This window comes from Pseudophryne corroboree, chromosome 4, assembly GCF_028390025.1.
Source record: "Pseudophryne corroboree isolate aPseCor3 chromosome 4, aPseCor3.hap2, whole genome shotgun sequence".
Classification (NCBI taxonomy): domain Eukaryota; kingdom Metazoa; phylum Chordata; class Amphibia; order Anura; family Myobatrachidae; genus Pseudophryne; species Pseudophryne corroboree.
Window position 1 is genome coordinate 357153311 of NC_086447.1, and position 14167 is coordinate 357167477.

General features: G+C 47.2%; 1 protein-coding gene across 1 annotated transcript in view; it reads left to right on the forward strand.

Annotated features, from left to right (window-relative positions):
• Positions 1-14167, forward strand: part of LOC134910910 (mucin-3B-like) — a 380580-nt gene that overhangs the window by 42521 nt on the left and 323892 nt on the right. Inside the window, exons 3-4 of the mRNA XM_063919296.1 lie at positions 6617-6739; positions 6951-7070. Coding sequence (XP_063775366.1) covers positions 6617-6739; positions 6951-7070 — 243 coding nt within the window. The remainder of the gene's footprint in view (positions 1-6616; positions 6740-6950; positions 7071-14167) is intronic.

Here is a 14167-nt window from a genome sequence, read left to right on the forward strand (position 1 = left end):
GATCACTAGTTATTGTATTTAGATTTCATCTAAAATTTTGAAGAATTTGGGTTTTTGCAGACCACAGTTTATCCTTTAATATAGTGTACAACATATAAGATATGTAAAAATGTACACTATGTGAAGCTTCTTACCAATGTCAGCTATATAACAATATTTTTTTTTAGTTACAGTTAACATACAACAAACTAACTGTTTATTCTGTGTGCATGATAGCTTCCCACTTAAATTATAATTTCATATGGTTTAAAGTTCTTTCTAAAAATAAGGTGGATTTATGACCTTGATATATTTTTTTTAAAGTTTAGTTAAAAAACACAATTTAGCTAATCCTCTAGCAGTCTTGCAAGAATAATCTATGTATGGATGTTCCAACTATCAAGTGTCCCTAAACAGAGTGGCAAGTTTCTTTTAATGCCAAGCAGCTCAATTTATATTACTGCAATTCAAATTATAGTAATTTTCTTGCTTACGAAGTATATTATTCTTTTCAGGGGTATCAATTATCATCTGGGCAGTATAGGCAGTGTTATGCTTAGAATTATTGCCTCACAGCATTGTGGTTGTGGGTTCCATTCCCATCACAGCCCTTATTGTGTGGACATGGCCGCAACTGGGGGTGGGATGGTTAGGTGGGCATGTGACCTGAGTGCTGGACTGGAGAGGGTGCCGAGACTGTCACTTTAATCCCCCTAATGCCCCTGCCCTATGCGGAAGTGGTTGCTTAGGGCCAGCGGAGCTCAAGCTCAAGACTCTGTAGCCTGGCACACAGCATCGCTGTGATGAAACTGAAAATAAATGACATCTTCCAGCAACCCTTGCTGCCGGGAACTGTACTTTACTTTTAGTTTCATCTTCTCAGTGTGCTTTGCTGCGGATTTAGAGGGGGCACAGAGGTCAAGTTACACCCCCCCCCACCCCCCTCCTCACTGCCAGTGCCTTTACTTATCGCAGCCATTGCTGCACTGGAAATTAAGCTTCCTGTGGTCCTAAAGGAGGCAAGGCTAAATGGAACTTTACACAGTACCGTGCCAGCCTGCAGCAGCATTAGAGAGAGGAGGGGAGGAGAGCAGCAGCACAGACTAAATAGTGAATATGACTCAGGTAAGGGGTACTGTATGTGTGTGTGACTGCTATATGTGTGCATGTGTGTGACTGTATGTGAATAGGTGTGTGACAACATATCTGTATGGGTGTGGTAAGCGTGACCAGCGGTTAGGAGACCGCTGGTCAGCATACCGATGCCGGGGGTGGTGCACAACAAGCCCTTGCGGTTGCCACGGCTTCTATTCCCACTTTATGGGTGTCGTGGACACCAACGAGTGGGAATAGAACCTGTTGGTCGGCATGCCGACCATTGGAATTGTGAGTGGGCGGGATGTAGGCGGAGGTATTGCGACACATAACTACATCCCATCTGTATGTGTGCTTGTGTTTCACTGTATGCATATGTGTCACTATATATGTATGTATACACGTGCATATCCTCCAACTGTACCTTTTTGACAGATACAGTACCTTTTTTTTATGGTCTGTACCGATTTTTGGCTCTCCAAACTTCCATTGAAAGTATAGGAAAAGGGGTGACCACACCCCTTTTACCTGTGGCCATGCCTTTTCGAATTTGTACCGATTGTTATGTGTAAAATGTTGGAGGGTATGCAGGTGTGTGATTATATGTATGCATGTGAGTAAATGTATGTATGCATGTATATGTTTAGGTGGGTGACAGTATGTATTTGTATAGGTGTGTGATTTTATGTATGTACTATATCAATGTATGGGTTATTATTTTATTTTTTGCACATCCGTTGCCCAAATAAATAAAAACTGAAAATAAAAAGTATGAAAATGCCTAGCTATCACCTTTTCCCTTATGGAGCTGATATATATATATATATATATATATATATATATATATATATACTCCGGTTTTCTCCCACAATCCGAAAATATACTGGTAGGTTAATTGGCTCCTGACAAAAATGGGATTCATTCCGATCCTCACAGAGCAGCGATCAGGTTACTACTGTGCATGCGTATGCACTACAATGCGCACGTGCGTCGTACGGGTACAAACAGCATCGTTGTTGGGCAATGCTTCTAGCGACAAATCCATTCGCATGGGTGATCGCAAGGAGATTGACAGAAAGAGGGCTTTATGGGTGTCAACTGACCGTTTTCTGGGAGTGGTAGGGAAAACACAGGCGTGTCCAGGTGTTTGCAGGGTGGGTGTCTGACGTCAATTCCAGCACCGGACAGGCTGAAGTGATCGCAAGGGCTGAGTAAGTTTAGACCTACTCTGAAATTGCAAAGAACTTTTTTGTCCCGCTCGGCTGCACATGCGATCGCACACTTGCAAAGTGAAAATACACTCCCCCGTGGGCGGCGACAATGCATTTGCACGGCTGCAAAAAGTAGCTAGCGAGCGATCAACTCATAATGAGGGCCAATGTGTGTGCCTGTACGTTTGGTAGGGAACATAGGGCACAATTCAGGCCTGATCACTGCTGTGTTTTTGCACAGCGGCAATTATAGATAGACTGCGCATGCTTATGCACTGCAATGCGCACATGTATTGCCAAACAACAACAGGCATCGCCGAACAGTGACGGCTGGTGCAAAAATTTCAATCGCACATCCATTTTCAAGGCGATTGACATAAAAAGCATGTTTGTGGGTGGTAACTGGCAATTTTTCTGTGCGTGTCAGGGAAAACGCAGGCGTTCCCAAGCGTTTTCAGAGAGGGTCAGCTCCGGCCCGATCAGCCTGTTCTCATCTCACCGAAGGAGTAAGTCCTGGGCTGCGCTCAGACTACATGGAGTAGTAAAAACATTAGATGGTGAGTGAGATGCCAATGGATTTGCAGCTGTCCGCTGACTGAGGGACTTTTTTAGCACAACGTACACATGCAATCGCATACTTGCACGGGCGAATTTACACTCCTCCTGGACGGCGACTATCTGAACACAGGTCAGCAAAATTAGCAGCCCAGCGATCAGATCTGAATTAGGCCCATAGATTGTAAGCTCCACTGGGGAAGGGACTGATTTGAATGGGCAAATATCTGTAAAATGCTGCGGAATATGTGTGCGCTATATAAACTGGTAATAAATAACTAAATTATGTCTCATAAAAAAATGCCATCTAAGACTCCCTGTACAGGGCAGCAATGATGCCACTTCCTATTCCCTTCACTGCAACACTGCTCACACCCCTAGTTACAGCTCTCAAAGTGACAGACATCACCAATGGCCAGGACCGGCCCGACCAGGGTTTTTTTTGTAAGCAAAAATAAATTTTGGCGCCCTTTGATGGGATAAACTTTTTAAAGTTGACAGCGCGTACCTTAGGCGCATACAAAAAGAGGGGTGTGACCACACAATTGGGTGATAGTGGGCGCCTGGGAAATAGTAGGTAACTGGGGATACAGGGGTGACTGAGAGATAGTGGGTGACTGGTAGATAGTTGGTGACTGAGGCAGGGGTGACAGGGAGGGAGTGGGTGATTGATTAGGCAGGGGTGACGGAGATAGTGAGTGTCTGAGGCAGGGGTGACTGGTAGATAGTGGGTGACTGATGAGGCAGGGATCACAGGGAGATGGTGGGTGACTGAGGCAGGGGTGACAGGGAGATAGTGGGTTACAGATAGTGACAAGGGACATTGTACAAGGACACACACACACACACACACACACACACATATTACAGGGAGACCTGGCAGCCATGCAGAGGCACATTCCTTTTAACCTCTGCCATAGGGAAGCACCAGCTCCCCCATCCTCTGCACTTACTTTTAAAGTGTACCTGCCCAGGATCTCTATATGTGGGGTAGGAGGACGGTCCTCTAGTCAGCGAAGATGTTGCATCAGGCAGTGATCTTGCTGTGTGCAGGGAGACAACCGTTGTCACACAGCATGGTGCTGAGCGGTGCGCTGGCGGGCAAGGAGGCGCCTTGGGGATATGACGGCAGTGACTGACTGGGGAGGCGGGAATTGGGGAACAATTGGGTCCTGCAGGACATGCTGTGAGTCACTCGTCCTGTGTGCGCCTCAGCCAATAGCATTTCAGTATTGGCTGAAGCGAACACAGGACTGTGATTCACAGCGCGTCCTGCCGGACCAGATCAAATGAAAATAGTGAGTCCCTCTCTGCAGCAGCGTGCTCTACAGGCTGGCGCTCAAAGCGGCCGCATACCCTGCGTATGCGGCGGGCCGTCACTGCCAATGACATCTGCAATAAGGGCCATATTAACTTATATGCACATTCACAGGTGCCGAGGGACCTACTTGGTAGGCAGATATAGAATGCTGCACAGCTGCTCTGTGTGAGTTACACACAATCAGAGCAGCCAGGCAACATTTTCTACCTTCCCCACACTCACATGATGATTGGTGGATGGTTGGAGCTATCCTTCCACTGTAGATATCCTTTTACTGTATGGGAGCATGTGGAGAGACAGTGTAGGACCGCTGGAGGGGTAATTTATGATTTTTATTTATTTATTCCCATGAATAGGTAGAGGATCCGGTGCATTGCTTTGCCAAGGGCAATCTATAGATGGCATTACTTATAGAGCCTATAGAAGCCTATGGACTTCTTCCAGAAGAATTACTATGAGGGATCCAAAGGATCCGAGGCACGCAATATGCTGGCCAACAGCCACACATGCGCAATACAAATACTGGGTCATAAACCTGGAACTTCTGACATTGCAAGGGCAGCTCTTATTGGAAGAGCTGTCCCTTGAGTAAATATTCATATATATCAGAATTATTAAAGGCCAGTATGCACACATAATACATCTCGCCCTTTGTCAGAAATGGGACATTCTTTAGCTCATGAAATCATATGAAATGTGTGTATTTTATGATTGTAATACTGTACATACTGTACTGTAGCTGGTCCATTGTCAAAATCAGTGGTCCTGGGACTGACAAAATGTGCAGCCTCCCCAGGCAAAAGAGACTATGATGACCTCCCGCAAGGGCACTTGCACAGTAGCACAGCTGGAGGGGAGCGTGTGTGTGTGTGGAGTGGGGGGGAAGGGGGGTGGAAGAAGTTAGAAATGTGGCAGTAATTCTGTCACTTTCCTCCAATTCTTATCAGCCTCACACCCTATATTTCTGTAGCTCCAGCTCCCCAGTGTCTCTCTAGCTGCAGCCAGCCCTCTTTCTGTCTGTCCAGCCAGACCCCTTCTGTGTCTCCAGTTAGCTCCATTCTGTGTCTCCAGTCGACACCCTTTATTTATTTTCAGCCCTCTATCTGTCTTTCCAGCTAACCACCCTTCTGTGTCTACAGTCATCCCCCAACTGGCTCTCCAGTCATCCCCCTTCTATGTCTCCAGCCAGCTCCCTTTGTGTCTCCAGCCAGCTCCTCTTTTATCTCACCAGCCAGCACCCCTTCTGTGTCTAGTTAGCTCCCTTCTGATCTCCAGTCAGCCCCTCTTGTTTCTCTTCAGCCCCCTATCTGTCTCTCCAGCTATCCCCCCTTCTGTGTATACAGCCAGCCCCATCTGTCTCTCCAGTCAGCCCCCCATTCTTTGTCTCAATACATCCTCCCCTTCTGTGTGTCCATACAGCTCCCCTTTTGTGTCTTTATCCAGCCCCTTGTTTGTCTCTCCAGCCCCCCATTAATCCAGCTAGCCCCCTTCTTTGTCTTCAGCCAGCCTCTGTTTCTGTGTATGCAGCCAGCACCCATCTGTCCTTTTAGCCAGCCCCATGTTTCCAGCCAGCTTCCGCATCTGTGTCTCCAGCCAGCTCCCCTTCTGCCTCACCAGCCAACATCCCTTGTGTCCCCAGTAAGCCCTCTTCTGTGTCTCCAGCCAGCTCCCTCTGTGTCTCCAGCCAGCTCCCTTTCTGCCTCACCAGCCTGCACCCCTTCTGTGTCTCCAGCCAGCCCCCTTCTGTCTCACCAGCCAGCCCCACTTCCGTCTCTCCAGCCAGCTCCCTTTCTGTTTCACTAGCTATCACCCCTTCTGTATCTCCAGCCAAGCCCCTTTGTGTCCCATCAGCCATTACCCTTCTTTATCTCCAGTCAACCCCCTTTCAGTGTGTGTCCCGCAAGCCACACTTTTGTGTCACCAGCCAGCCCCCCTTCTGTGTCTCCAGCCAGCCATCACCTTCTGTGTCTCCAGCCAGACCCCACAGGCTGAAAATACAATCTCCTGTGTCTTCTGGCAGCAGCTGACATCCTGGCACTGTGGACTGCTCCTCTGTGTGACAGCGGTGCATGTGCATGATATCATTGACTTAAAAAAAAACTTTATTCCTTGTACCAGGCAGCCACCGACAAGTGTCAGTGGCTACCCAGCCCAGGACCCCACACTTGTGACGTCTACACTGGGTAGGTATCAGGGGCAGTCCCCACTAACTGTCCAGGGCCAGGACTGCAGTCCCACCCGTCCCGTCCTGATAGAGACCCTGGTCAAACTCCATTAGGAATTCTTGTTGGGTCAATGGCATTCTTGTGTATTGCAAAGTTGAGAATCCTGTGTAAGTGTTTTTTTTAAACAATTGTGGGGTAAAAGATTTAGCTATAACTCAAAGTAATAAATGATAATAAGATTATATACCAAGGTTGTCTGTCTATATCTTACTGTTGTTTCCTTTTATTAGTAATTGTTACTTGCAATCTACAATGTATCAATGGCCAATGTTACATCAAGCCTGGAACTATGAATCCTGTGTGCCGGTGCAACAGCGGCTTTGTTCCTGATCGTGAACAGAGGATGTGTATTGGTGAGTTACTGTAACATGAGGTATAGGTAATTATACTTCTTATAGCTACAGGGACACATTTCCTGTGACTTTGGGCTTCTGAATGCATAGACAATTTTCACTTCCCTGATAATTTATATTTATAACAGCAGAACAGTCCAGTCCTGCCTCAGCCTTTTACAAAGTGTACATTCATTATATTATTTTATACTCAAATTATCATGTGTTACAGATGTCAATGAATGTGAGCTGAATATCTGTCAGCAGCAGTGTTCCAACACAATTGGTGGATATTCGTGCTCCTGTTGGGATGGTTATTATGAAAATCCAGACAACAGTGCACAGTGCATCCGTAAGTTGCCATTTCTATGATCTATAATTCATTTGAAACTAATACTGAGTTCTGCCGTGAGGTTTATTTATTAGAAATGTTTTCCCTTTCCTTTCAATTGAACAACCATAGGCATGAAAACAGTACTGTGTCATAATAATAATAATAATAATAATAATAATAATAGGGTAGTAGACTGTGCAACTTATCTACAATAGTAAGGACCTCATTCAGCATGGGTCGCTATTGAGACAGAAATTGCAATTTTCTCAGAACTCCAAAAAAGCACAAGGGAAGAGCTGCCCCCGGAAAGATAAAAGACGACCACAGATGCATTCTCAAATTTGCAATTGCATACTTGCAAAGCTTCCACAGAAATCGTGTACAATCGGCAATTTCAGTTGACCCATACATGTGCAGGACATACATGACTGCAGTCACAGCAGCGCCATGATTTCAATCGCAGCAATCGCAGCTGACGTCAGATGCATGCCCCAAAAATGGCAATGACATGCCTGCGTTTTCCCAACCACTCCTTACAAATGCCATGTAACCTCCCAAAAATGATCACTTCCTGGCAATCACTATGCGATCATACTTTGATGAATCTGTGATCGCATTGCGAACACATTTCAGCCTTCGCGCACACACAATTTGGTCACAGCACATATGCAGTCATTCAATAATCACCCAATTTGCTAATTTGCAATGGAAGGGCTTATTCAACAATCTAGAAACATTCAGTATGTAGATGCAATTACAGTTTAGCCGTGCTATGCATGGCGTACCAAATTGGACAAAATAGAAAAGGTGTAAGTGGACACATCTGTACTTTTTATAGCAAAATAAGTATATTATTATATGGAGTAGATGCTTAGGTCTTGAACACTGTCACAACCCTATTTATTTTAATTCTTATTGAATAAACCAAGGGCTTGTTCATTTTACGTATTTAACCCATGTTCCTAAAACCAATGAAACACACTTATATCCTAATGGCAATGAAGCAAAAGCAAGTGTAAACCAGCACACATACTTCCTAAGTACTCCATACTTGCCTACTTTTGGAAACAAGTTTCAGGGAGATTCTGTGCGGTATTAGAATTTGCATAGCACAATGCTGAGGGGGCGTGTCATGCTCTAACTAAAGGGCGTGTCTAGCTCCACTTATGGGTGAGCCTAGTGCCACTCAGAGGACTGTCCTGCAGTGGTACACAGTGGTCATTGCCATCCCAATCCCCCCCCCCCCTACACACACACACGGCAGTGCCAGCCTACACACACACACACACACACACTGACAGGGGGCAGTGCCAGCCTACACACACATGGGCAGTGCCAGCCTACACACACAGGGGGCCGTGCCAGCCTACACACAGACACACAGGTGGCAGTGCCAGCCTACACACACAGAGCAGTGCTAGCCTACATACACAGTGGGCAGTGCAAACCTAAACACACACACATTCACACACACAAGGGGCAATGCAGGCCTACACACACGGGGCAGTGCCAGCCTATACTCACACACAGGCAGGGATCCCCCCTATATATACAACACTGGCATGTTACAGTTAACTAGCAAACAATAAAATATATATATATATATTTCTCTATCGTCCTAAGTGGATGCTGGGGTTCCTGAAAGGACCATGGGGAATAGCGGCTCCGCAGGAGACAGGGCACAAAAAAGTAAAGCTTTACTAGGTCAGGTGGTGTGCACTGGCTCCTCCCCCTATGACCCTCCTCCAGACTCCAGTTAGATTTTGTGCCCGAACGAGAAGGGTGCAATCTAGGTGGCTCTCCTAAAGAGCTGCTTAGAGAAAGTTTAGTTTAGGTTTTTTTTTTTTCTTTACAGTGAGTCCTGCTGGCAACAGGATCACTGCAACGTGGGACTTAGGGGGAAAGTAGTAAACTCACCTGCATGCAGAGTGGATTTGCTGCTTGGCTACTGGACACCATTAGCTCCAGAGGGATCGAACACAGGCCCAGCCGTGGAGTCCGGTCCCGGAGCCGCGCCGCCGACCCCCTTGCAGATGCTGAAGCGTGAAGAGGTCCGGAAACCGGCGGCTGAAGACTCCTCAGTCTTCATAAGGTAGCGCACAGCACTGCAGCTGTGCGCCATTTTCCTCTCAGCACACTTCACTGGGCAGTCACTGAGGGTGCAGAGCGCTGGGGGGGGGAGCTCTGAGAGGCAAATATAAACCTTATACAAGGCTAAAAATACCTCACATATAGCCCATAGGGGCTATATGGAGATATTTAACCCCTGCCTGACTGGAAAAATAGCGGGAGAAGAACCCGCCGAAAAAGGGGCGGGGCCTATCTCCTCAGCACACGGCGCCATTTTCTGTCACAGCTCCGCTGGTCAGAACGGCTCCCAGGTCTCTCCCCTGCACTGCACTACAGAAACAGGGTAAAACAGAGAGGGGGGGCACATTAATGGCTATATATATATATATATATTAAAGCAGCTACAAGGGAGCACTTAATATAAGGATATCCCTTGTATATATAGCGCTTTGTGGTGTGTGCTGGCAGACTCTCCCTCTGTCTCCCCAAAAGGGCTAGTGGGTCCTGTCTTCATTAGAGCATTCCCTGTGAGTTTGCGGTGTGTGTCGGTACGTGGTGTCGACATGTATGAGGACGATATTGGTGTGGAGGCGGAGCAATTGCCAAATATGCAGATGTCACCCCCCAGGGGGTCGACACCAGAATGGATGCCTTTATTTGTGGAATTACGTGATGGTTTATCTTCCCTTAAACAGTCAGTTGAGGACATGAGGCGGCCGGACAATCAATTAATGCCTGTCCAGGCGCCTCAAACACCGTCAGGGGCTGTAAAACGCCCTTTGCCTCAGTCGGTCGACACAGACCCAGACACGGGCACTGATTCCAGTGACGACGGTAGAAATTCAAACGTATTTTCCAGTAGGGCCACACGTTATATGATTTTGGCAATGAAGGAGACGTTACATTTAGCTGATACTACAGATACCGTAAAACAGGGTATTATGTATGGTGTGAAAAAACTACAAACAGTTTTTCCTGAATCAGAAGAATTAAATGACGTGTGTGATGAAGCGTGGGTTGCTCCTGATAAAAAGTTGATAATTTCAAAAAAGTTATTGGCATTATACCCTTTCCCGCCAGAGGTTAGGGCGCGCTGGGAAACACCCCCTAAGGTGGACAAGGCGCTCACACGCTTATCCAAACAAGTGGCGTTACCCTCTCCTGAGACGGCCGCACTTAAGGATCCATCAGATAGAAAGATGGAAGTTATTCAAAAGAATATATACACACATGCAGGTGTTATACTACGACCAGCTATAGCAACTGCCTGGATGTGCAGTGCTGGAGTAGTTTGGTCAGAATCCCTGATTGAAAATATTGATACCCTAGATAGGGACAATGTTTTACTGTCGTTAGAACAAATAAAGGATGCATTTATCTATATGCGTGATGCACAGAGGGATATTTGCACACTGGCATCTCGGATGAGTGCTATGTCCATTTCAGCCAGAAGAGCCTTATGGACACGACAGTGGACAGGCGATGCGGATTCAAAACGTCACATGGAGGTTTTGCCGTATAAAGGGGAGGAGTTATTTGGAGTTGGTCTATCAGACTTGGTGGCCACGGCTACTGCCGGGAAATCCACTTTTTTACCTCAAGTCACTCCCCAACAGAGAAAGGCACCGACCTTTCAACCGCAGCCTTTTCGCTCCTACAAAAATAAGAGAGCAAAGGGCTTGTCGTACCTGCCACGAGGCAGAGGAAGAGGGAAGAGACACCAACAGGCAGCTCCTTCCCAGGAACAGAAGCCCTCCCCGGCTCCTGCAAAAACCTCAGCATGACGCTGGGGCCTCTCAAGCGGACTCGGGGACAGTGGGGGGCCGTCTCAAAAATTACAGCGCGCAGTGGGCTCACTCGCAGGTAGACCCCTGGATCCTGCAGATAATATCTCAGGGGTACAGGTTGGAATTAGAGACGGATCCTCCTCATCGTTTCCTGAAGTCTGCCTTACCAACCGTCTCTTCCGAAAGGGAGAGGGTGTTGGAAGCCATTCACAAGCTGTACGCTCAGCAGGTGATAGTCAAAGTACCCCTATTACAACAAGGAAAGGGGTATTATTCCACTCTATTTGTGGTACCGAAGCCGGATGGCTCGGTAAGGCCTATTCTAAATCTGAAGTCCTTGAACCTCTACATAAAAAAGTTCAAGTTCAAGATGGAGTCACTCAGAGCAGTGATAGCGAACCTGGAAGAAGGGGACTTTATGGTATCCTTGGACATCAAGGATGCGTATCTACACGTTCCGATTTACCCCGCACACCAGGGGTACCTCAGGTTCATTGTTCAAAACTGTCACTATCAGTTTCAGACGCTGCCGTTCGGATTGTCCACGGCGCCTCGGGTCTTTACCAAGGTAATGGCCGAGATGATGATTCTTCTTCGAAGAAAAGGCGTATTAGTTATCCCATACTTGGACGATCTCCTAATAAGGGCAAGGTCCAGAGAACAGCTGGAGACAGCTTTAGCACTATCTCAAGAGGTGCTAAGACAACACGGGTGGATTCTGAATATTCCAAAATCCCATTTAATCCCGACAACTCGTCTGCTGTTCCTAGGAATGATTCTGGACACGGTTCAGAAAAAGGTTTTCCTTCCAGAGGAAAAAGCCAAGGAGTTATCCGATCTGGTCAGGAACCTCCTAAAACCAGGAAAAGTGTCAGTACATCAATGCACAAGAGTCCTGGGAAAAATGGTGGCTTCTTACGAAGCAATTCCATTCGGCAGATTCCATGCAAGAATATTCCAAAGGGATCTGTTGGACAAATGGTCAGGGTCGCATCTGCAGCTGCACCTGCGAATAACCCTGTCACCAAAGACAAGGGTGTCACTTCTGTGGTGGTTGCAGAAGGCTCACCTATTAGAAGGCCGCAGATTCGGCATTCAGGATTGGATCCTGGTGACCACGGACGCCAGCCTGAGAGGCTGGGGAGCAGTCACACAAGGAAGAAACTTCCAGGGAGTATGGACGAGTCTGGAAAAGTCTCTTCACATAAACATTCTGGAACTAAGAGCAATCTACAATGCTCTAAGCCAGGCGGAACTTCTCCTGCAAGGAAAGCCGGTGTTGATTCAGTCGGACAACATCACGGCGGTCGCCCATGTAAACAGGCAGGGCGGCACAAGAAGCAGGAGTGCAATGGCAGAAGCTGCCAAGATTCTTCGCTGGGCGGAGAATCACGTGATAGCACTGTCAGCAGTGTTCATCCCGGGCGTGGACAACTGGGAAGCAGACTTCCTCAGCAGACACGATCTTCATCCGGGAGAGTGGGGTCTACATCCAGAAGTCTTCAACATGTTAATAGACCGTTGGGAAAGACCAATTGTAGACATGATGGCGTCTCGCCTCAACAAGAAACTGGACAAATATTGCGCCAGGTCAAGAGATCCACAGGCAATAGCTGTGGACGCACTGGTAACTCCTTGGGTGTACCAGTCAGTGTATGTGTTTCCTCCTCTGCCGCTCATACCAAAGGTATTGAAGATCATACGGCAAAGAAGAGTAAGAACAATACTAGTGGTTCCGGATTGGCCGAGAAGGACTTGGTATCCGGAACTTCAAGAGATGCTCACGGACGAACCGTGGCCTCTACCTCTGAGAAGGGACCTGCTACAGCAGGGTCCCTGTCTTTTTCAAGACTTACCGCGGCTGCGTTTGACGGCATGGCGGTTGAACGCCAGATCCTAAAAGGGAAAGGCATTCCAGAAGAAGTCATTCCTACCTTGATTAAGGCACGGAAGGAAGTCACCGTGAAACATTATCACCGCATTTGGCGAAAATATGTAGCGTGGTGCGAGGATCGGAGGGTTCCGACGGAGGAATTCCAACTGGGTCGTTTCCTACATTTCCTGCAATCAGGATTATCTATGGGTCTCAAATTGGGATCCATTAAGGTTCAAATTTCGGCCCTGTCAATATTCTTCCAAAAAGAATTGGCCTCTGTCCCTGAGGTCCAGACTTTTGTCAAGGGAGTACTGCATATACAGCCTCCTGTGGTGCCTCCGGTGGCACCGTGGGATCTAAATGTAGTTTTAGATTTCCTCAAATCCCATTGGTTTGAACCATTGAAAAAGGTGGATTTGAAATATCTCACATTGAAAGTGACTATGTTACTAGCCCTGGCCTCTGCCAGGAGAGTATCTGAATTGGCGGCTTTATCTTATAAAAGTCCTTATCTAATCTTCCATTCGGATAGGGCAGAACTGCGGACTCGTCCGCATTTTCTCCCTAAAGTGGTATCAGCATTTCATCTGAACCAACCTATTGTGGTGCCTGCGGCCACTAGCGACTTGGAGGACTCCAAGTTGTTGGACGTTGTCAGAGCCTTAAAAATATACATTGCAAGGACGGCTGGAGTCAGGAAATCTGACTCGCTGTTTATATTGTATGCACCCAACAAGTTGGGCGCACCTGCTTCTAAGCAGTCGATTGCTCGTTGGATTTGTAACACAATTCAACTTGCACATTCTGTGGCAGGCCTGCCACAGCCTAAAACTGTAAAAGCCCACTCCACAAGGAAGGTGGGCTCATCTTGGGCGGCTGCCCGAGGGGTCTCGGCATTACAACTCTGCCGAGCAGCTACGTGGTCGGGGGAGAACACGTTTGTAAAATTTTACAAATTTGATACCCTGGCAAAGGAGGACCTGGAGTTCTCTCATTCGGTGCTGCAGAGTCATCCGCACTCTCCCGCCCGTTTGGGAGCTTTGGTATAATCCCCATGGTCCTTTCAGGAACCCCAGCATCCACTTAGGACGATAGAGAAAATAAGAATTTACTTACCGATAATTCTATTTCTCGGAGTCCGTAGTGGATGCTGGGCGCCCATCCCAAGTGCGGATTATCTGCAATACTTGTACATAGTTATTGTTAACTAATTCGGGTTATTGTTAAGGAGCCATCTTTAAGAGGCCCTTTCTGTTGTCATACTGTTAACTGGGTTTAGATCACAAGTTGTACGGTGTGATTGGTGTGGCTGGTATGAGTCTTACCCGGGATTCAAAATGCCTCCCTTATTGTGTATGCTCGTCCGGGCACAGTACCTAACT